Consider the following 24,376-nt stretch of genomic DNA (forward strand, 5'->3'; position numbering starts at 1 on the left):
AAAGTACCACATCTCAGTGCTATTGGTGCACTTTTGTACCTTGCTAATGCTACAAGGCCAGATATAGCATTTTCTGTTAATTTGCTTGCGAGATATAGTTCCTCCTCTACGCGAAGACACTGGAACAGAGTTAAGCATATATTGAGGTACCTAAAAGGGACTATTGATATGGGTCTATTTTATACTAACAAAGCTAGTCCAGATCTTGTTGGTTATGCCGATGCAAGTTATTTATCTGACCCACATAAAGCACGGTCCCAAATAGGCTATGTGTTTACATATGAAGGTACTGCAATATCATGGCGATCGACAAAGCAGTCCATCGTTGCTACTTCTTCTAATCAGCTGAGATAATAACAATCTATGAAGCAAGTAGAGAATGCATATGGCTGAGATCAGTAGTACATTTCATCAAAGAGTGATGTGGCCTGAAGTTTGAAATCAAGGTACCTACAATTATATTTGAAGACAATCCAGCATGCATAGCTCAACTAAATGAGGCCTTATAAAGGGAGATAGAACGAAGCACATTTCACCCAAGTTATTCTTCACGCACGACCTTCAGAAGAACGGTGATATTGATGTGCAACAGATCCGCTCCAGTGACAATCCAGCAAATTTGTTCACCAAATCTTTACCAATTTCTCACCTTTTGAGAAGATGGTATACAGGATTGGAATGCTAAGACTAAACCAGTTGAATCGGGGTCTTCATCAGGAGGAGTAAGAATACGCGTTGTACTCTTTTTTCCTTAACCAAGGTTTTTATCCTACTGGATTTTTCCTGTTAAGGTTTTTAATGAGGCAACACTCAAATGCATATTCAGAAAATTTTGCTTTACATAGTCATCCAAGGGGGAGTGTTGCAAATGGATGCCATGTCAATATGCAGTTGGTTTGTTATAAATGGATGTCAAATCAGTAGGCATTTGTTTTTCCTTTTTAAGTAGAGCAATTGCCTTAGTATTTCTCCACTTCTTGAATACTAAATTAGATAATTTGGGCTATAAATAACCTACAACTTATGAAAGAAATGTGCAGAGAGAACAACTTTGATTACTTCTTTAGTGAAAGATTAATACACTAAAATCCTCCCTTTTCTTTGTTTACTTTACATATTTTTATAACACATTTTGTGTTTCACCAAAAAAAAAGAAAAAAAATTTGTGAAAGTGGACATATTAAGTAGTTGCTAAGAAATTGAGTTCAATAATATGAGCCGTTTGATAATGAGAATTTTTTATTTTTTTCTAAAATATTATTTAATTTTAGTAAAAAGGTGAAAATAATAGTGTTTGACTATGAAAATTTTAAATACAATTTGAAATTGTATTTAAAAAAGTGAAAGTTAGTAAAATTTATTTTTATTTTTTTCACTCCTATTTCTCTCACAAAATTTTAAAAATAACTCTAATTTATATTTATTGGCCAAACATAATTTTTTTAGCTTGTTTTAAAAAGAATAATCAATAGAAAGCGTTTCACCCCGAATGGGATTTTACATAGTGAGAATTTAAATTAGTCGGGACTTCAATGCGGGTATCAAATATCGGATGAAAAATAATAATAAAAAAATAATTATCTTACTATAATTAATAATATTTAAATATTATTTTAAACCACAAATTTTAAAAATTTTCTTTTTCTTTTTAAATATCGTGTCAAATAATGTAACATGAAATGAAGCGGAAGGAGTGTTCTAATAAATATTAGGTACTAAATGCATAAAACAGAAAGTAGAAGGACCAAGAAGAAAAGAACGAGAAGCAAAAGAAACAGGCCGATAATAGGTCACAAATATTATAAGTATATATAAGAACATTTTGTGAAAGTGGACATGTTAAGTATTGCTAAGAAATTGAGTTCATTATTATATATGAAACAATTTTTACCATTGTTGTCAACACATTCTTCTTCATCAACTTTTCTATCATTTGGTTCCTCAATTTCTCACTTCATACCCCCACGTGGTACCCAATTCTTGCATTTAAACTTTCACTTCAGGTTCTTTTTTCTGCCCATTTCTTGATATTTTTTTTTTGTTATATCAGTTAATAATAATACCCATTAAAAATCAGTGCTATGGTAATTTATTTGAAGTATGTTAGTGTTTCTGTATTTCAAAGTTTGCACTTTGGGTTGTGGGTTTTTTAAGGCTTCTTTTCTTCTTATATTTAGTTAATACCTATAATAATCAGTGTTACTGTAATTTATATTGAAGTGTGTTGCGTTTCAGTAGTTCAAAGGTTTTTTTTTTAATATAACTGTAGCGTTAAGGCTAGGATAAATGAGGAAAAATCACCTAGTGTTTTTGTCTCTGTGCATTTTGTATTGAGGGTCTTCAAGATATTTTCTTATATTTAGTTAATTCCTAGAATAATTAGTGTTTTTGTAATTTAATTGAAGTGTGTTATGTTTCAGTATTTCACAGTTATTTTTTTGGATTGTGGGTGTTTAAGGTTTTGCCTTATATTAGTCATTAATATCATTTGAAGGGGAGTGTTGTAGTAGCTGGTAAAGTTGTTGCCATGTGACTTGTACATGCCGGGTTCAAGCAGTGGAAACAGAACCTTGTGGTCCGACCCTCTCCCAGAGCTGATAGCGGGAGCTTTAGTACGCCAGGAAGCACTTTGTTTAGTTAATACCCATAGGCCATAATTATCAGTGTTACTATAATGTATTTGAAGTATGTTAGTTTCTCTGTATTTCGAAGTTTCGAACTTTGCATTTTGGATTGAGGCTCTTTTAAGTTTACTTATATTTAGTTAATACCCACAATAATCAGTGTTACTGTAATTTTTTTGAAGTCTATGTTGTGTTTCAGTATTTAAAAGTCTGCACTTTGTGTTGTGGGTGTTTAAGCTTTTTGCTTATTAGTACTCTCCATGCTCACTTTTACTTGTCACATTTCTCGAGAGTCAAACTGTATGGATTTTGACCTTCATTTTAAGGTGAAGGATTGCAACTTATAGTAATTTTATATAGTTTTCGAATATCTAAATTTTAAATTGAAAAGATTAAATTAATCTAATTCAATTTAGCTTCAAAGATTAGGCAGATTGACTCTCGTAAAGCTAAACATGACTAAGTAAAAGTGATTGGAGGGAGTATCAATTTATCAATTATTATATGTTTGTTTCTGTTCATTTCTTGGTTTTTTGTTGTATCAGTTAATATTGAAGTATGTTGTGTTTAAGTATTTCAAAGTTTGCATTTTGGATTGTGGATCTTTTAAGATTTTTGCTTATTAGTTTCAAGTTATCGTGTCTTTTTTTCTGCCCATATCTTGTTTTTTTGTTATATCAGCTAATACCCATAATAATCAGTGTTAGTATAATTTATTTGAAGTATGTTGTGTTCAGTGTTTCAAAGTTTGCATTTTGGATTGTGGGTCTTCAAATTTTTTGCTTATTAGTCTCATTTTTTCATTGTGTTTGTTTTGGCACTTTTTATGTGTATATTGCTGTGTGGTAAGATGAATGAACAAAAAGTGTCCGTTTTAATGGTTCAAATTTTGTCGATGAAGCATTCTATAGTATGGTGCCAGAGTAGGCTGAGTTTATCATTCTAGTCTTATTGAAGGTTGTTACATATCGTTTCATAATGTATCTATTATATTTTATAATATCTATAGATTGTATCGTTTCTCATCATTTTATTATGCCACACACCAACAACTTGAGAGTAAGCTTACACTATTTCAAAGAAAAAATAGGGTACGAGGTAGAGTTGGTAGGATAAGGGTAAAATAGGATTTCTTTTAAAGCCATGCACCCGGGAAAATTAGTGCAAGATGAGAGGAAAAAATAAGGTAGCGATGTGATCATGCAAAATCAGTCATTGCAAATGACACTTTTCGTTGTTACATAACAACAGATGTAACAATGAAAACAAATATTGTATTTAAAGCAACAATAGAAAACAAATATTGTATTTAAAGCAACAATACAATACAATAATAGGTAACAGTGGGTCAATGAAGTTGGGTTGAGCACCATTCTGTCTCAGGTTCAATTCCCAACAGAGACAAACACTGGGTGATTTCTTTCCATCTGTTCTAACCCTGTCCAGACAGAGTTACCTGGTTCCTGGTGCTGGTGGGAGGTGGAAGGTATCCCATGAAAATAGTTGAGGTGAGGGCAAGCTTGCCCGGATACCACGGTTATCAAAAAAAAAAGTTGTTAGTAGTACCACTCGTTGGAGACCCAATTTAAATAATTCAAAGTGTCTATCTCCTAAATTGCTATAAATCTAATATAAATAAGGAGAAGAATCTCCTCTCTAGACAGTTAGGTGTTAAAATGAGACTCTTCACAATTTAACTTATTTTATCAGTTGATGTATATTTCATAAGTTGCAGGGTGAGTTTCTAATATAGCCTTTATCTTATTATTTTTGTGAATGTGTGTTGCTTGAGGTGTGTGGTTATGTTGGGACAATGCCTCATGTCTTTGAAGGTTTATTCTGCTTTCTGATTCTTAATTGGTTTTCACGGATTATTGGAGTTTGCCTAGTTTTAAATGCATTACATCTCAATTTCTTGCGATTTTATGAAGGAAAAGATTCATCATATGGCTGTTACTTATCTCCTGATTGTAGTGTCTAGTGTAGCAGTTCTTGATCTTTCTTTTTTGAAACTCTTGTTCATGCAATTTTGTGCAGTTTCAAATCCTTTGTTTCATGATGCTAAGCATTCATTCTAAAAACCTGCAATGATTTTGTATGCAATCCTTTGAATGAAAATACAGATGGATGTATACACTTTAGAGGCTGTTGAAATGTCCAAATTTAATTTGTGGTACTTTTTCTTGTGACGGATGGAACAGAACAATGGCGTCTCATGTTGGTGGATATCCTCGTATGGGGCCCAAGAGAGAGCTTAAGTTTGCGTTGGAGTCTTTTTGGGATGGGAAGAGCAGTACTGAGGATTTGGAGAAAGTGGCAGCAGATCTTAGGTCATCCATTTGGAAGCAGATGGTTGATGCTGGCATTAAATATATTCCAAGCAACACCTTCTCGTATTATGACCAAGTCTTGGACACAACGGCTATGCTAGGTGCAATTCCACCAAGATATGGTTGGAATGGTGGTGAGATTGATTTTGATGTCTACTTCCCAATGGCTAGGGGAAATGCGTCTGTACCTGCCATGGAAATGACAAAATGGTTCGACACGAACTAGTAAGTGACGACATTTCATTCAAATGTTCAACAACTTAGCGAGCTTTGAGATCTGTGTAATCTTACTGTTTGATGAACTCTTTATATGAGATTCTTTTTCTTGGATGCAGCCACTACATTGTTCCTGAATTAGGCCCAGATGTTAAGTTCTCGTATGCATCTCACAAAGCAGTTACTGAATACAAGGAGGCTAAATCTGTAAGTTTATGACTCGTACTAAAATTTAAAGGTTGATTTAGTTGAACCTTTTTTACTTGTGAGATTATGTTCTGCATGCCTCTCCAACTGGAGTTTGTCATGGGGCTGAACTAACATTCATGCATGACACATATCCCTGACTGCCAGCCTGTGATCATGACTGGTAGCCACATGTCAGCTGTATTCATTGAATCTTTTTGAATTTTTTGGTATTCTCATATTGTTCAACCATTTGTTTTTGCAGCTAGGCATTGACACAGTCCCTGTCCTCGTAGGACCAGTTTCCTTTCTCTTGTTATCAAAAGCAGCAAAAGGTGTTGAAAAGTCGTTTCCTCTTCTCTCACTGATTGACAAGATTCTTCCAGTTTACAAGTAAGAGCAGACCAATTTTTTTAGTCTCAGTCCTTTATTTCTATCTAAAATGTTCACCAGTATGGTCCTATATATATCCGCTCATTCAGGGAAGTCATTGCTGAACTGAAGGCAGCTGGTACTAGTTGGATTCAGTTTGATGAGCCTACTCTTGTTAAGGATCTTGATTCTCATCAATTGCAAGCATTTTCTCATGCCTACTCAGAATTAGAGTTATCGCTTTCTGGTTTAAATGTCCTCATTGAGACATACTTTGCTGATGTTCCTGCTGAAGCTTTCAAAACAGTGATTGCTTTAGAAGGCGTTACTGCACTGGGGTTTGATCTTGTTCGTGGATCGAAGACTCTTGATTTGATCAAGACTGGTTTTCCTTCAGAAAAGTATCTCTTTGCGGGAGTAGTTGATGGGAGGAATATTTGGGCTAATGATCTTGCTTCTTCTCTCACTACCTTGCAATCTCTTGAGAACCTAGTCGGAAAAGGTATTTGGTTGTAACTGCACTTTATTACATTGAATAGGAAAATCTGAGTCCGCAGATGTTCTCAAGAAGCCTAGAAATTTACCTATAATTTCTTACTATTCTCTAGCTTTTCTTTAAGGAATTTAACAGCATAGAAAAATCTGTTATATTCTTTACCCTGTTATATGAACACACTGTTCTATCTGTTTTAAAATTTGAAGTATTCCAGTCTAGTAATTTCAGTTATTTGTCTATTCCATTATCCTTTGTTAGATCTCCTGGGAAAGCACTTCTCCATGTCAGCATATTGTTTTAAACACAACGTTCAGTCTTCCTAAATTTTCTAGGAAATTGTTCAATAAGTAAAAATATAGGTTCGTGCACGATCAGAACTATATGAGTGACAATTGGGCATTTCTTTTCTTCAGACAAGCTTGTGGTCTCCACCTCCTGCTCACTTCTCCACACTGCAGTTGATTTAGTGAATGAAACTAAGTTGGATGAAGAAATTAAGTCGTGGCTTGCATTTGCTGCACAAAAATTGGTTGAGGTCAATGCGTTGGCAAAGGCATTGGCTGGACAAAAAGACGAGGTATAGCGATATATTTTTGTTAATTGTCTACATGGCAGATGAATCATCATATTTGATCTGCAAATATAAATCTAGAACATGTGAGATTTATATAGTAGTGAATCTTCAAACTCGTAATACTGATAATATTCGATGAAGTTTACCCTATTCATGCTGTTTTTGGCCACAAAATAAATCGACTCTTATTGGACTACAAGCCATCATATTGTTGTATCGCTGAGCACTTAAATTTTAACATTTATGATATAATGGATCTATTGAACATTAGAGTGGTGTGGAGTGTGGACCTCAATGAATGACTTAACCCGCAATTAAGCTTCATATCATTATTCAAAACTTGTTTTTTTTTTTAAAGCCTTTTGCTGCTGCTGTTTCTGTCGGTAGGCATTCTTCTCTGCTAACGCTGTGGCTCGGACATCCAGAATATCCTCTCCTAGAGTGACCAACGCGACTGTACAGAAGGCTGTAAGTAAATTTAGGTGTTTTATATCCATCTTATTATCGTTTTAGCTACTTGGAATTATCAACTCATAATCCGCCTTTCATGTTCAGGCTACTGCTTTGAAGGGCTCTGACCATCGCAGAGCCACTACTGTCAGCGCAAGGTTGGAAGCTCAGCAGAAGAAGCTGACTCTTCCTGCTCTTCCAACCACTACCATTGGTTCTTTCCCTCAGACATTGGAGCTAAGAAAAGTTCGCCGGGAATACAAGGCTAACAAGTTAACTTTCTACCTCTGCAGTTATTCCTTTTAGCTTGCTGTTGTTTATGTCTGCTTATTAATTTCTTTTCCCTCCGACTATTGAAGGATTCCAGAGGAAGGATATGTCAAATATATTACGGAGGAAATCAGCAAAGTAGTCAAACTCCAGGAAGAGCTAGATATTGATGTTCTTGTGCACGGAGAACCAGAGGTGAGATACACAAGTGCAAGTTTAATCGTCTTTATGGTCCTACCAAAGAAGCTGAGATCCCTAATATTTCATCATTAAAATGCAGAGAAATGATATGGTTGAGTATTTTGGGGAGCAATTATCTGGTTTTGCTTTTACAGCCAATGGATGGGTTCAGTCTTATGGATCTCGCTGTGTTAAACCACCAATAATCTACGGTGATGTCAGTCGCCCAAAACCAATGACTGTCTTCTGGTCTTCACTGGCACAGAGCATGAGCAAGCGCCCAATGAAGGGAATGCTCACAGGACCTGTTACCATTTTAAACTGGTCTTTTGTTAGAGATGACCAGCCAAGGTTCGAACTTTTAAGCTTCAAACAGAATCATATCTTTCTTTTTCCCGCGCACATCTAATTTATAACTGATTTACTGTTGTTTTAAGATTTGAGACTTGTTACCAAATAGCTTTGGCTATTAAGGATGAGGTTGAAGATCTCGAGAAGGCCGGCATTAACGTCATTCAGATTGATGAAGCAGCTTTAAGAGAGGGATTGCCTCTAAGAAAGTCCGAGGAAGCTTTCTACTTGAACTGGGCTGTGCATTCATTTAGAATTACCAACTGTGGTGTTCAAGACACTACCCAGGTCTGTATTTATTCTCGTTTTCATTCTTCATATGAAATGAAAATAACTATATGTTGAAGCCTATCGGCTTGTCAACTTCTCCAAAAGTTCCTTTATACATCAGTTCTATCTTGGATAGTCTTTGTATTTTCCTACCCGGTCAACTTCTGAAATTCATGCACCCCTTCACTCCCAAAAGAGGTAGGAAAAGGTAAAAATTCATAAATTAGAAAAGGAACATAATGTTTCCCACATGTCCGATGCCCAACAATATTACAACAGTGGGATTGAGAACCCCAAAATAGGTAAAAGAACACTAGGTGATTTCTTCCTATCTGTCCTAGCCTTGGTGGACAGAGTTACCTGGTGCTGGTGGGAGGCGGCTGGTGTCCCATGGAATTAGTCGAGGTGTGGACAAGCTGGCCAGGATACCACAGTTATTTTAAAAAAAGAAGATTCATGAGCAACTTTTGATGTGTGGAATTGGTGCTTTGTCCCTGATAGTTAACTGGTAAAGCGAAGAGCTAGATAGAATTGGGAGGCATTTTGTGTTAATGGGTAAAGTTTTTTTCTTTGCCCCCGGTGCTTTGGTTCAGTTGTAAAGGGTACAGCACAGAAGTTATAGTTACGTGCATTTCACTAGTTCAAACCTTGCCGCGGACCAGAAGTCTGGATTTAAATGGAGAAGGGCAGAGGGGCAAGTCATTGTCCATCGAGTGTCAAATTGCGCATATGCTGGCTCTGAAGGATTTCTTTGTTGTACTAAATGTAGCATTTTTCTTCTTTTACATAGTTCTAATGATCTTCACCACTCATTGCGACAGATTCACACTCACATGTGCTATTCAAACTTCAACGACATAATCCATTCAATTATCAACATGGATGCTGATGTGATCACCATCGAGAACTCCAGGTCTGACGAGAAGCTTCTTTCTGTGTTCCGTGAGGGAGTGACGTATGGTGCTGGCATTGGCCCTGGAGTATACGACATCCATTCACCAAGGATTCCGTCGACAGAAGAAATCGCTGACAGAATCAGCAAGATGCTTGCAGTCCTTGATACCAACATCCTTTGGGTCAACCCCGATTGTGGCCTCAAGACGCGTAAGTACACTGAAGTTAAGCCTGCACTCAACAACATGGTAGCAGCTGCTAAGCTCCTCCGCAACCAGTTGGCCAGCATGAAATGAGCTTTGAATTACCATAGTCAATCCAATGTGAAGTCCCATTTTAAATTACCATGGCTGTTTTAGCAAAAATAGGGATAATGCTCTTCTCAAGAAATAATATATAGGTTTCTGAGTTACTGGCAAATTGTCCGAGGTTTGCTCTATCGGCTCCTTTTTCATAATTGCTTCTTATATTCTTTTAAAAAGTTGTTAATCTACCCCCCCCTCCCCCCCCCCCCCCCACCCTTTTTTTTTTCAAACAGAACTAATATGTATTAAATCAAGCACTCTTCAGTTGTACAAAGCAATAGAAAGTTTCAATTGACGATCCAAATTGGGAAGTTCTCACGCGTAGAGATTTCAGAGTCTAGTGATAACAGCTAACTTACGCTTAATGTATGGCTACGCATACTAGCGCGCCTGCTTTTACGTATAAAGGCTACATCATTTACCCAATGCTTGAAATGTCGGATACCCTCACAATTAGTAATCACATTCTAAAAAGGATCTATTCTTCTATTTAGCATTTGAGCCATTCTTAATGTCGACAATATTTGTATATTTCTCCTTCACCGCAATTTGGATTGCTTTTCGAGTTGCTAATGTTTCAGCTATTCCTGCTTTTTCAGCAAAATGAATTATGCTACTATAACACTGGGTATGTTGTTGTTGAATTATGTTACTATAGGCATGAAGCCCATGGCCATTAGCCTTCAAAGATACCAATATTCATTTTTCGAGTATTTGGATCCAAACCTGCCTCAAACTTAAAGCAACACATTCTAGAGGAAAGGTTAATGAAGCCGGGCTAATCACAACATGTCGCTTCTATTGTCAAATAAAAACTTTCAATAAAATTTCAGCAGCACTTCACAACAAGAAACTAAACACAACCATTTCTAACTTCTAAACACAACCATTTCTAACTTTCTAAATCATCCATGAAATAGATACCGACGATAACGATAAAATATTGGTATCCAAATTTGATTTATATCACCATGCTGAAAAATCCAAAACAAGGCGCAACCCAGGCCTACCTCAACAATTTTAAACATACCATGTGCTGGTTTCTGGCGGTTCATTTCTATAAAATTTGTCTTAAAATCTCGGGCCAAACAAAAGAGATCCCAGTTAGGTATGAGAGGTAATTTTAATGTAAATGATTAATTGAATAACTAAATCTTAATCTCAACTAACTATATAACCTACATGAGCCCTTTATTTCAATTTGGTTTTTTCTTGGTTAAAGTGTATTGATTTCAAAAAATTATAGGTCTTCACTCCTTTAGATATTTTCTTTTCATATGCGTTTTGGTATATCTTGTTCCTTCTTAACACATTCTAATCACTATATAGATCGACGCATTTGAAAGTAATTTGGGCGTAAACATTACCAAAAAAAAGGTAATATACGCAAAAAAATTACAACTTTTTTGTAATGGGAACTATTCTTACAAATCAGTCTAATGCTAAATATAGTTTTGGAAAAAAAAAAATTAGGTTGCCACCTTATACAATATTCACATGAAAATTACATAGTTAAAGCGCAATGATGGCAAATCACGTCACATTAGTTTGTTTCCGAAAGACAGGAATGATCAAAGAGAGGCATCAACGCTAATAAAGCCAAAGAGCAAGAAGGAGGTGATGATGTGATTTCTTATGTATCTGTGTCTGTGTCGCTTGACAAGTATACCTATTAATCAGTTGACCTATCTCTATTTGTGTTTTCTTCTAGTCGTCTGCAATTTACACTTGGGCAAAGACGACTCTTCAGTGGTTCCATTTCTTCTTACTTACTATACTTCTGGGTCAACCCAACCTGAATGGGAAGAAGAGGGTCAGTCAAACTGCGGTCCACTTTGTACATTCGCTGAGCAGACCACTCAGGCATTTTAAAAAAGGGAAGGGGACTTCTCACCTCAAGGGAGGCGGGAAGCTACCGCTTCTAGAATGGAAGAATACTCCAATCAATTTTAAAGACAGTTGAAAATATTTTGAGAGAAAAGTTGACTTTTTAGCTCATAAATAACATACTTCCTCCGTCCCAAATTTCCTAATTTGATTTCTCATTTAACTTGTTTTTTTCGTTAATCAAGAAGAAACAATTTTTTTTTTTTCATGTTTTACCTTTTGCATTAATTACTTTTTCTTCAAATTAAAAATATAAACATCATTTAATAGGAATATTATAACAAACTAGACATATTATTAATTATTTTTCTTAATTAATGTGTCATCTCAATTAAGTTTGGGACTGAGGGAGTAATAATCTCCAAAACACTTTAACTTTCTTCCTAAAAGTTTGCCAAGCGCTTCAATTTTTTTAAAAGAAACACCTCGTCTTTCAAAAACTTAGTCAAACAGGTTAATAATCTGGCCCATGAAATTATTTATAGGATAGTATGGCCACAAAAATTTTACCGAGGTCAAAATAATAAAAAGATTATATTGCCTTTTTTCTTTTAAATAAATAAAATTATTTAATTTTTAAAATAGAAAGGTAAAAATGTTCAAAAGTTAACTAGTTCATAATACGAACATGACTTTTTTCTATTGTGGTCAAATTATGGCAAAAAAAAATTATGGCCAAAATGTGGCAAAAAAATTTGGCCAAAAGGACTTCCTTATTTATATTCTCTAAGCAATTTTACATATTCTCCCCATTTTGTTTCAATTGATTCTCTTACTAAAACTATTTGTTTTAATTTAGTTGTTCAAATCAAGATAATTTTATTATGTTATTTTAATAGTATCTTTGTCATTAAATGACTACATAATGTATATATACTCAAATTTATACTTTTAAAGTATAATTAATAAAGTTAATTTTATAAAATAAACTCCTAATAAATATTTCGTTTTAGAAAAGTACCGTCAAGCAAATAAGCAACAACTATTTTGAAATTGAGTGAGCAGTTTAATTAGTTAATATCATAGTAAAAAGTATTTTACAATTTTAATATTACATTGAGTATAATAAATGAGAAATTAACACATGTTAAAAGTGAAGATGTTGCCAAATGCTGGAAGCACAGAGAATCCCTGTACATTCACCATATCAGCTTTGCAACAGTACCTTTTTGGTTCCTCCTTTGTGCTAGTTATAAACATGCAGAAAATTAGGAGAGGGGGAGCGGGGATGGTGTTAAAGATTTATCAGTACTCAATGCATGAACCATAAAGTAAACTAGTCGCTTTGTTTTTTGTGTGTGTGTTTGGGAGGGTGGGTGGGGGTGCATCTCTATGTATACATATAGATAAGGAAGTTGAAAGCAAAATAACTTAAAAGAAGCAGAGAAAAAAGAAATGTACAAGTCTAAGCTGCAAGAATTGTGTCAAAACAAGAAATGGGCACTTCCAAAATACTGTTGCATGAGAGATGGAGCAGATCATAATCCACAATTTAAAGCATCTGTTGTTGTCAATGGCATCAATTTTGACTCTCCACCTTTCTGCAAGTCATCAAAAGAAGCCCATAATGAAGCTGCTAAGTTTGCTTTCCTTCACTTAACAAGTGGTATTAAAAATATCTCTAAATAATTATGTTTTGAAGTATTTGTTAGATTACGTACTTGATGCCTATTTTCATATTTGAGCAAAAATGCACTATTTTTGGAGGATCTAACATGCATCCGTTGACATTCTTGAAGAGTCCGAGCAACATTGTGTTTTGAGTATATATATATTGATGTTTCACATACAACTTCTGCTTTTAGACTTTTCCTTGACTTATTCTCTTGAACTTGTGGATTCAATAGTCAAATCTGGTCTGTAGTTTTATCTTTTCAAGTTTGTTGTAAGGTATCACTTTTAGCTCTTTTTTACTTCGCCCTCTTTTCTGATACATCCTTTCTACCTCCACGAGGTAGGTGTAAGGTCCGCGTACACTCTAACCTCCTCAGACCCCACCACTATGTAGGATTCACGGGGTATGTTGTTGTTGAAATTTGTTTAACTCTGTCACATATAGTGGGGCCAAAGTCCAGATATAAGAGAAGAGGTGCATTATAATTTAAGTAAGATGAATGTGTTGAATATTGGATTTATTAGGTGAGCAGAATGGATACAGAGAATTCATATAATCGACCCCTATTAGTTCGTGAATGAGGAATATAGAAATGTTTGTTTGATTGATACGTGAAGTTTATTTCAAATGAAAGGTGAGGAGAGTGTGTCTGAGGCTCTCACTTTCACCTAATTTTACAGAAATGATATGCTATTATTTCCCCTTCTTGTATTGTTTCAAGAAAACAATGATGTGTATTCTTAATGTGTGGAACTCTGAGTATGAATGTCATGTGTTTCAAATGTATTATCCGTTAGCAATTAAGAACATATGATTGGCTTATTAGTGTCTAATTTCGCGTTTCTTGCTAGTCTAGGATTATTGATATATTATTGTTAGGAGAAAGAGCTTTAGAATAGATAGCAAGTCTAAGCTTGTTCAATGTTCAAACATAAAAATAGGTACTACATTGCTTGAACAACAACTAGAGACATATTACAAGCGTAAAATGCTAAATGAGAGATTTGTTGAAGGTTGTTCCTTTATTTTCAAGTTCCAGTATCAAATTAGAAGTCATGTTTCCTTCTACCATGACTCCAATGCTAAATTTTTACAACGACAGTATTTTGCTCACGTCAATGCTAAATTTTTACAGAGATAGTATTTTGCTCAAACTTATTGCAAGGCTTATGCTCGTCTAGGTTTCATGTCCATTAGTACTGGTGGAATAAGATTCTTTTAAGCATTATATTCATGGAATAATAGGAAATGTTAAACCAGTGTGTCCTTGTTCCTGAAAATATAATGTACTAATGTATTTTATTTTTGACAAGGACGTCTTGTTGAAGTGTATTTATCACAAAAGAAATTATCAGCATTGCCTATGTAAAATTTGTCTCTTCTTTGTGGAATTAATTGGCTAGAGAAGTGAAATGGAATAAGTAATGTGTCTTGCATTTGTATAGTAAATTTTTCACAAAGTAGTACTTGAGCAAATTGTTGAGTAAATAACATGCTTTTCTACATATTAATAGGTGGTTCACGTTCAACGACAGAGGATATTGGACTAACGAAAGTTGACGGAGAATGCAAAAGTCTGCAGGATAAAAATACTTCAGAGACCAAGAAAGGTGAAAAGTTAAAAGATGTTTTTTCTGTTACATTTTATTACACTTTGATTTTTGAGATTTTTGCGTCATTACCATTGCAATTGCTGCTTATTCATCTATGAATCCTTCATTTTTTATTGAAACTTTTTCTGTATGTTCTAAAACCTTGCTTGACGTGTAATTATTTTTTTCTTAAAAGTAAATAATGTCTTTCCCTACTTATTTTTAGGTGGTTCCCTTCCAACTATAGGAGATAGTGGACTAATGAAAACTGATGAAGTATGCCAATTTCCTTGTGATCATCTAAATACTTCTGAGATCAAGCAAGGTGAAGAGCATAGCACGGTTTGCTGTTCTATATCTATATCTATATCTATATAATACCTTCCAATTTTTTCGTTGTTAAGATTTTGGTGTCATTACATTTGCTTTTTCTCCTTATTCATCTATGTTAATCCCTCATTCTAAAGAGATTTTCTTTCGTCTGTTATAAAACCTTGCGGCAAGCAGTTGACATTCAATATTTTGTGGATACTATTATTGCTTTATTATTTGTGGAACCTTGTTCGTTTAATAGTCTACATAGTGTTGTGTCCAGAAAGCCTTTTCTATGATTTATGATCTCTAGTTGCAGCACACTTTTCGCTTTTTTCAAGTAAACTAGTTGAAGTAATTTAGGAATATGAGATTTAAAGTTGCTACTTAAACCAAAAGGTTGTTCTTTTCATAGTCTTTTTTGAGTTAAAAGTTATCCACTATGCCGTGTATGAAGTACTTTCTGCAACTTTATCATTGAATGTCTAGATTATTCCGTGAAATTCTGCTTCTCCTTGAATGCCTAAATTAGGTCGTTTTGCTACAGAAAATTATCACTATCAGTACAAGACGAAGCTGCAGATGTATGCAAAAAGGAAAAACCTTGGTGTACCTGTGTACCGCAACATAAGAAAGATTTCAGCTCAAGATCTTTATTTTGAGGCAACTGTGGTAGTGGCTGGTGAATTGTTCCAAAGTCCCGGAGCATACAAAACTGCAGAAGAAGCAGAAAACTCTGTTGCACAGCTTGCATTAATGAAACTCGTAACTGTTTCCTTAGAACAGGTATAGCCCCTTGTTATCTGAGTTTATGTCCTATATGCACCGTCTATGATAAGCATTACTTCATAACCTAATAGAAATGGCAGTTAATCGACTATAATAGGTTCAACTATAATACTTTAAAAAAGGTTTATAAGTAGTTAAATTCTAGCTAAGTAGTTATCCTATCTTGTTTGCTTCTAGTGTGTTCAGTTTTGGTTTTGGCATGGCGCGGAAGCTGCTAAATGATAATGTTTCACTTTTTTTCATTTTATTTTCTTTGTCGCAGAGTAATACCAGCAGCTACAAGAGTTTCCTGCAAGAACTGGCACAACAAGAAGAAATGTGCTTGCCTGATTATAAGACAATCAGGGTTGGCGAGCCTCACAAGTTAGCGTTCTTCTCAAGTGTTGAACTTGAAGGAGAAGTTTTTCACGGGGCTGCTGCAAAGTCCAAGAAACAGGCAGAAGAAAATGTTGCCAAGGTTGCTTATGTGGCTTTAACAAAATGTAAGTATTCTTCTTCTGCCTTCCACACTCGAGCCAATCCAACATTAAGGGAACTTCATTGAAGCTAATAAATTTGTCTTAAGATCAACTTAAAAATGGCGTTTTATTGTAGTTGAAAGACTATCAAGAATTTTACTTTTCTACAATTTTTCCAATTTCAGGCAAATCTGTCCATGCTGGTGAGCATTCAAATTTTTCCTCAGGCTTGGAAGGTGAAATTGTCAAAACTGAACCTATCATGGATTCACTGTCGATTACTGCTGGTCAAGAAAAATTCAGAGGTATGCATCATAGTTTTGATCATGTACTCGTTCCCACTTTTACCATTGTCTTATTACTCTTTATGACTTTGATAGATGAAGAGGAGGAGATAGTTTACTCTAAACATATATCTCCAAAGTCCACATGTGCTGAAAAGGTTATTGCATCTTCACTTTCGCTTGGGGTGAAAGAGCTTAGTGTAAATGAGAAATCCCCTTCTTCAGCACAATCATTGCGCCATTTGCCTAGAGAAGCTATATTATCATCAGTTGCAATGAAACCATCCAAGTCCCCTACTGTCTCAAATGTGAATCCTCGTGCGAAGACGACTGCAGAAACCAAAAGTTACCTACTCTCCAACAGGTTCAGAGTGTACAACTCCATTCCAGATGAGGTCCTACCCCCGGGTACTATTGTGCTTCCTATTGCTGAAGAGAAGTGGGCTGTTGTGAGCTTGGAATTCCTCAATGAGAAATGTGGCTAATTATGTACTATTCCTGTAGAAGCATGTTACTTGCGTTTATCGTCCTGTTAAACTTAAACAAACAGGCTAAACTGAATCAAGGATGATTATAGCTACCATCTATTTAAATTACTTGTATTACGTGTTTTATTTTCTGAAATATTAAAGTGTTTGTGGAAGTTAAATGGTACTGGTCCGAATTTATCAGGGTATTCATTTTTTCTTTTTGCCAGCCCCTCACATGCAGTCTTTATTATGTTCAGTAGTTGTTGTTTTCTACAGGATTATATGAACCAAGTGTTTATGCCATATTAGTTAATCTTTCTACACTCGTACAAGTAGATTGTTGCATAGTATGCTTGCACATAATTTTGGAATAGAAATCCAATGGAAAGAGTTAATGGTCAAAATCACACCTGAACTATCGCTTTTCCGCGGGGTTCACATATCAGCTATCAGTTGTTTCATTTTCCTACATGAATTGTCACAATCTATGTATTAAAACACCCCTTGTTAAGTCCATAATTTTGATGATTGACAAATTGTATGTTGGGACCTGCTTTCTGAAAATTATGTGATGACAAAGTTGCTAACACTTAGGGAATAGGTTGGGCTCACCTGTCCCTATCACAGTCACAACTGGCGCAAAGTACAAAAGTTGGTGAAAAAGATGTTGCCACCTTTTTGTCTCAGCCAATGAGATCGCTCTTAGGTTTTTCTTGTGTCATACTATATATTGCTCATCTTCCTCAACAATAAAACCAATGCATCCATATTTTCGCAACTAAATATCTTTCTGAAGCTGTGAATCAAAGACTCCACTTTGCAATAGGGAATTGATTGTTCATCAAGTTATATTTTTATTTAATTTTTATAGTTAAGTATTTGTATGGTGCTCTTAAACATTTGGCTACATTTTCCTATGATTGTTAGTAGGTTTTGTGGTATAAATCTCAGTTCTTTGTAATCATCTAGAGTTAAGTAGTTGTTCAAGCTAAAGTTAGCTTGGTGTGTCCAGTTAGAGTTAGTTGGAGCTTGTGGCAGTAGAGTTACTGTTTGGTCTTCTTGTAATTGAGTTAGTTCAAAGAGACAAAGAATTAGGAGGTTAATCCTTGGAGTCTATATTCAAGAAGTTGCTTGGATATAGTAGAGCTTAGAAATCCTAAAGGCAGGTCGTGGTTTTTCTCCCTTGAGTAACGAGTTTTCACATAAAATCTTTGTGTCTGCTATTTACTTTATTCTTACACTTCTTATCTTATATCTCTCCTAGTTCTTGTTGTGTCAGTTCATCTAGGAATAAATTCCAGAGGTGAGGAGCAACCCACTGCAATCCCTCATTTGGTATCAGAGAAAGGTCTTTCTAAAAGAGGCTAACACCTTAGAAGGATCTTAAGAAATGGTTGCTCTTTCAAATTTAGTTCTGAAGGCTTCACAAGCTACTCAAAAATCTGAAGAAGATAGAATAACTTTTATTGCTAAATCAGTACTTCAAGCCTTAAAACGATCAGAGGCTATGTCCAAGGAGTATGTCAAACAAGCTGCTGATGAGGAGAGGGGAAATGAACAGGTTCCTGTAAAATGCAATAGGAAAGCTGATGCTGACATGGTAGCAAATCAAGTTCTTGCAGCCTTCTAGGGTGATTCTTCAAGTGACTCAAACGAATCAGTGCAAAGAGAAGATGTCTCCAAGATGGTGCTGAAAGATGAGGTGAAAGTCTATGACTCTCTCCTTATGTTGATGGCAGACACTGATGATAAGGATAAACTTGGAACTCTTTTAGAGATCAAAGAAAGTCTGAAGGATTATTCCCTCAGTAAACTGAGATCTCTTAATTCTATACTAATTGATTCATTGAATGGGCTTGCTAAATACAAAGAAAATATGAAGGAAGCCCTTGAAAAATATTAGGAAGAATTTATAAGTTGAGTGTATAGGTTACTGAACTTACCAATGAAAGGGTAAAGTTGAAGGAAGAACTTGGGAAGTATGAAGAGAAAGTGGCCGAACTAAGTATGCAAGTGGCTAAGTATCAAGCAACTTACAAAAATCTCTTGCATAAGAATGATCTTCAAAGTAAGCAAAATAGAAGAAATTACTGAGCAATATTCTAAAGGAAAAGGTGAAGGAAACAGGATTCAACTTCAGTTGAAAGAAGAAGTAGATGAATTAAAGCTAATATGATTGCTTCACTTGAAAGAGAATTGGTTAATGTAAGCACTGAGCTAGAAAAGGCTCTCAAGTGGACTTCTTCACCATAAGCCCTCACTACTCACACATGCAAAGATCCCGTAGAAGGAGAGGATCAGGGTACCACAGTCAAGGTGAGGCTTCCAACTTTTCTATGAGGATTACAAGAAGCAAGGATAATCCTTTGTGCACCCGTGTAGCAATGATGGTCACACAAGAGAAATATGTCCATTTAAAGTAGCTGTATAGAGAAACTTGAGGAATCTCATTGATACAGGAAGAAAGAAAGAAAGATTACCCAGGAAGAAGTTGATCTTCCCTCTATATACCCATTGGGAACTCAGACTGAAATGGGTTCCCAAGACTAATAACTAACTTGTGGAACTGGGCAAATCAAGAGGAAGTGGCCAAATATAGGGATGTTGATGCTGGCTGCTCATAGCATACAACTGAAGACTTGAAGGATTACCTCTTGCAGTATGCCGTTGAAGGAGGAAATGTCTTCTTGTTGGTAAGGAACAGGTTAAGCAAAACATTTAGAAATAGAGTTGATGAGACTTATATGAATGTTGAATGCTTTCATAAGTCTCCTTTTATGGATATGAATTGGTAAACAGGTATCTTGGTAAGGTAATGATATACATGTCTAATTCATATCTTTTGCAAATATACATCCAAGGTAAGGAAGAGAAGATAAAAAAAAAGAGAAGGTGACACAACACAAAATATTGTGTTCAAAGATCACATATGGACCAGGTCCTTAATCAAGTTAGTATTATTTACCATTCCTATATAGTGACTATTTTAACTCATTAAATGATATGTTCCATGTCACCTTCTCGCCTCTTCTCAAAAAGATATCTTTTGTACTTTAAGTCCAAGGGGCGTGTCCATCTAACCAGACACATCTTATCAGAGATACCTACTCGAGAAATTTAAACTGTTCCCCTCTTGTCTTTTCTTTCAACAATCAAAATTAGATTCTCATTTCTTCACTCCAAAGAATTTTTTTATAGAGTATCATCAGTTCCCAAACCATTCTCAAAAGATTCATATTGTTTTTTTTCTCTCAATTCACCTGGTCTTTGCAATGTCAAATCCCTCATTTTCCGCACAAAAGAGCGAACCCTCTTACTTGAAAGTAGTAGATACTTCTTACATATTATTTAGGTTAGAAGAACTGTTCGCGATTACAAAATTTTCTCCTCTTTCCCTTCTCAAAATTCTAGGGAATTTAATTCTCAGAAGATGGAAACTTCTAATAATCCTACTCTAAAAGGGGGGGGGGGGGTAATGTACTGATCCCAAATCTGAACTCAAAACCACAAATAAAGAAGGAACTGTCGAGGCTGGTTCCTCTAAAAATCCTGTCCCCACAGAAGAAGCCCCAATTGAATTCCTCAAGAAACTACTCTTTATAATCGCCCCTTAAATCAACAAATCCAAAGACTCGATGTCTGATCAACTAGTTTTTTCTCGTCAAGATTTGGATCCTTCTACTAAAACTCTCTCACCTTACAAATCAGAATCCTCCGACAAATCAAATAGTGCCTCATTAGATGAAACCCTATTTGAAGATTTATCAATCTCTAGAGAACCCCCCCCTCCAACATTCAAGCAATGAGTGAGGAAATAAGAGTGTAGGGCCTTACCATATTGGGTGTTGAGCCCCCAAGATGGGAAACTCCTTATGCAAATCTTTTCACTAGGAGGCAGAATAATTTACCTTAAAAGCTGATAAGGAGGATGAGGTGCTTCCTCCGGTGCTTCATCTTTCAGGAGGCAAGAAGGATGCAAAGAGTGTTAGGATTTTTGCCCTGATTTTCTTACTATATTTAAGTTTTACTTTTTTCTTAGAAGGAAAATAAAAGTTACCATAATTAATTTTACTTTTCCTGAAAGAAAAATTATAATTATTTTCCATATTTGGCTAACCTCTTTCTTGGAGGAAAGGTTTTGGACATCTATTAATAGAAGACCTCCTTCTCATACCATAACATAATAGCATCCACAATGTAGTCATTTAAAGAGTCTCGTTTAGGGGGAGATTTTTTCCCAATAATTTTTAATGTTTTTTTATATTAGTTTTCAATATGTAGGTCACTTGATAAAATTACATCAATAATATGTTTTTTAGTATGTTTTTCTTTGTCGTCTGAATTATCACTACGATAGTTTGCAACTAATAGCTTCCACATGATACCCTCTCGATTTCGAACTCAACAAGTGGTATCAGAGCTTCCGGTTCAATGGTCCAATGGTGCGGTGAGACGAGATTAAACAGGTTCAAAGCGGTTTTAAAATCAAGCTGCAATAATTTGGATGATAATGAAGATTTTTGTCGAACTACATGTGGAGAACAAGTTTCAACTATATTTTCAACACTCCTGCTGTTGCATCTTTAAAAATAAAAATAAAATATTAATTTTAAACCAATTTTTAACCATGATATTTTAAACCTTATTTTTAGCCATGGCAAGCAGCAGTTATGAAGATTATATCAAGAACGAAGTTCATGCACGTGATATGAAGAGAAGACGGATCAAATAAAGAAAATCAAGACAAAAAGGGGAGATTTGTTAGGGTTTTTGCCCTGATTTTCTTACTATATTTAAGTAGAAGGAAAATAAAAGTTACCATAATTACTTTTACTTTTCCTGAAAGATAAAATATAATTATTTTTCATATTTGGCTAACCTCTTTCTTGGAAGAAAGATTTTGGACATCTATAAATAGAAGACCCCCTTCTCATACCATAATATAGTAGCATCCATAATGTAGTCGTTTAAAGAGTCTCGTTTAGGGGGAGATTTTCTCCCAATAATTTTTAATATTTTTTTATATTAGCTTTCAATATGTAGGTCACTTGATCAAATTACATCAATAATATATTTTTAGTATGTTTTTCTTTGTCGTCTGAATTATCACTATGATAGTTTGCAACTAATAGCTTCTGCATGACGCCCTCTCGATTTCAAACCCAACAAAGAGTGCATCGAATAGTGATGATAACAAGCCCTTGTCTTGGAAATTATCTAAGAAAGGATCATCCTCGTATAGTAAGGGACCCTAAAAAATAGCCAAAACACCAGGGATAAGAGTGAGTCCTAGAAATATGGTGAAGAAAGCTTTGGAAAAAAAATAAGATTAATACTAAGAAAAGAAGAATGGAGAAGAAGAAAAGGGTGGATATAATTAAACCAGTAGATATAGAGGAATCTGCTGAAAAAATTGTAAGTGATGATGATAGCAGGGATAATGACTATGACAGTCTTGATTATCTTTTAAAAATTTGTCTGATGATAATGATGACAATATATTTAACAACGAAACTGTTGATTCGGATATGGAAAGAAGTATGGGAGCCACTAGGGTTACAGCAAAAGGAAAGAAAAATGTATCTCCTCAAAAGGAAAAGCAAGCTCATTTGAAAAGTCTGAACGACTGGGAAGTGAAAAAGGGAGACAACAGTAGGCAACTAGGGACCAGGTCCTATCCCCAAGATTGGAAAGACCTTTGGATCTCCTGGGTGATCTACCAAGGGGACTGGTCCCTCAGAAAAGGCCTCCTCATCCACTGAAAAAGGCAAAGGATTGTCCAGGTAATGAGGGAAGGAAATTCTAAAGACACAGGAAGTTTTAAGAAGAAGGGTGTTTGACCCTACGGTGGCTGAACTGCCTGGAATGAAGGAATTACTTGAATGAGTTAAGTTTAAAAATTGGGAGCACCTTTTTGAGGGACCTGTTCCCCTCCTGTATGAGAAAGTGCACTTGTTCTATCACAACTTGAAATTCTCTTAAAATGAACTATATTTGACCTTTCAGGTAAATGGACTAAATATTGCCATTGATGAGGATGTGATGTATGAGATCTTGGGAGTCTGTACTGAAAGGATAAAGTCTGTGAGACAGGAAAAAAGATCTATGAAATTTCTGGAGATTTGTGGCAGATTGAATGATATAAACCTAAAAAATATACCCAAGAGGGGTTGAAAACTAAGTACCAACTACTTTTTAAGTTGGTGAACAAATCACTTCTTTCTAGGTCAGAGAAAAGGAACACTATCACTGGTCCAGATCTGTTTCTCATAGAGGCTTTGTCCAAATTCAAAATGATTAGTCTTCTTGCTATAGTCATTGCATATTTTATACCGTGATGAATGCGAAAAATGGGATACATGGTCTGGCATATAATTTATGGCTTATTAGGATCTTTGTTTATTTCAATGTGGTCTGTGAAAAAGGAAAGGTTAGATCTGTAAAGCAGGTGTTTAATATGACCACTCTGGAGGACAATGAATGTGTGCCCAGGAGAAGTAGTGGAAAATCTAAGTCCCTAATATCAGAATTAACGGATGTACAAAAAAGTTTGAAGGAAGAGATAGAGACTCTAACTACCATGATTATACTAAGGGGTGCTGAGATTACTACTTTATAGGATGCATCTGCAAAAGATGGTGAGGTGGGAATTCAGAGAAGGAATTGCACACCGAAAACATTGCCCTATAGGAAAAGGTGAATAAGCTAGAAGCCACGACTAGTGCCTTAACTGCCAAAAATGAAGAGCTACACTCAGCAGACTATTAAGGCATATACAGACGTGAGTGAGAGGATGGCAATGCTTCTTAAATAGTGGTCTAAAGCTTCCTTCTAGAATCTGACTCTACCTGGTCTCACCTCCTTTCCCTTAACTCATTTTTAAGTCCTATCTAGAATTTGTTCCCTTAAGATTGTTGTCTCTTAGTCTCTAGGATGTATTTGGTGCACTTATCATCTTGTTTTAAGGTCACTATGGTTGAATAGTATTTGATACTGCTTGAACTGATATCTGAATGTTTTGCTTTTGTTCTATTCCTTCATTTATTTTTTATCTAATGTTCCTTGCACCTGGTCGTGTTGCCTCAATGGCCATGAGTTAACATGTATACTTGTCTATGCTTAGTTTATTGCCTAACCTCTTTGATGATTCCAAAAGGGGTAAATAATGAGAGTGTAGTTGTGCATAAGTGTATTTTGTATATTTTGCATGTGTGAATATGTAGCTGGGATAGTTGATAGTGAATGGAGAAAAGGGGTTCATATTTTGCATGTGTGAATATGTTGTAGCTGGGCTTAATAATTAGTGGTGATAGTGAGTAGAAAAAGGGGATTCTCACATTCAGGGGAACAAGTATGATTCTCACACTCAGGTGGAATAAGGTGATATGCTTAGAGGTATCACTGATAGGGGGAATTGGTTGGGCAAACTGGTTTGGCAAAAGCCTTGTGAC

The 24,376-nt window shown here is 35.4% G+C and overlaps 2 protein-coding genes across 4 annotated transcripts; both read left to right on the top strand.

The window, feature by feature from the left end:
* The first annotated feature begins 1,815 nt into the window (after nt 1-1,815).
* On the top strand, nt 1,816-9,694 carry LOC124890239 (5-methyltetrahydropteroyltriglutamate--homocysteine methyltransferase-like). Of its 3 annotated transcripts, none has more exons than XM_047402059.1 (12): nt 1,816-2,003; nt 4,826-5,179; nt 5,290-5,377; nt 5,622-5,749; nt 5,839-6,230; nt 6,638-6,801; nt 7,186-7,266; nt 7,354-7,520; nt 7,608-7,713; nt 7,799-8,049; nt 8,136-8,337; nt 9,141-9,694. In XM_047402059.1, the coding sequence occupies exons 1-12, from the start codon at nt 1,837-1,839 to the stop codon at nt 9,507-9,509; spliced, it is 2,469 nt and encodes an 822-aa protein (XP_047258015.1). In that variant the 5' UTR covers nt 1,816-1,836; the 3' UTR covers nt 9,510-9,694. The 3 variants fall into 3 exon arrangements, with proteins under 3 accessions (XP_047258015.1, XP_047258017.1, XP_047258016.1); XM_047402061.1 differs by having other exon boundaries at nt 1,832-1,969; XM_047402060.1 differs by having other exon boundaries at nt 1,867-2,003; nt 4,748-5,179.
* A 3,105-nt stretch (nt 9,695-12,799) lies between these two features.
* Nucleotides 12,800-17,036, top strand: LOC107854996 (double-stranded RNA-binding protein 1). The gene is made up of 7 exons (XM_016699978.2): nt 12,800-13,011; nt 14,535-14,630; nt 14,839-14,937; nt 15,472-15,710; nt 15,976-16,195; nt 16,357-16,476; nt 16,552-17,036. Exons 1-7 carry the CDS (start codon nt 12,801-12,803, stop codon nt 16,938-16,940), a joined length of 1,374 nt encoding a protein of 457 aa, XP_016555464.1. The 5' UTR covers nt 12,800; the 3' UTR covers nt 16,941-17,036.
* The last annotated feature ends 7,340 nt before the right edge of the window (nt 17,037-24,376 follow it).

This window comes from Capsicum annuum, unplaced genomic scaffold (assembly GCF_002878395.1).
Source record: "Capsicum annuum cultivar UCD-10X-F1 unplaced genomic scaffold, UCD10Xv1.1 ctg1489, whole genome shotgun sequence".
NCBI classification, from domain to species: domain Eukaryota; kingdom Viridiplantae; phylum Streptophyta; class Magnoliopsida; order Solanales; family Solanaceae; genus Capsicum; species Capsicum annuum.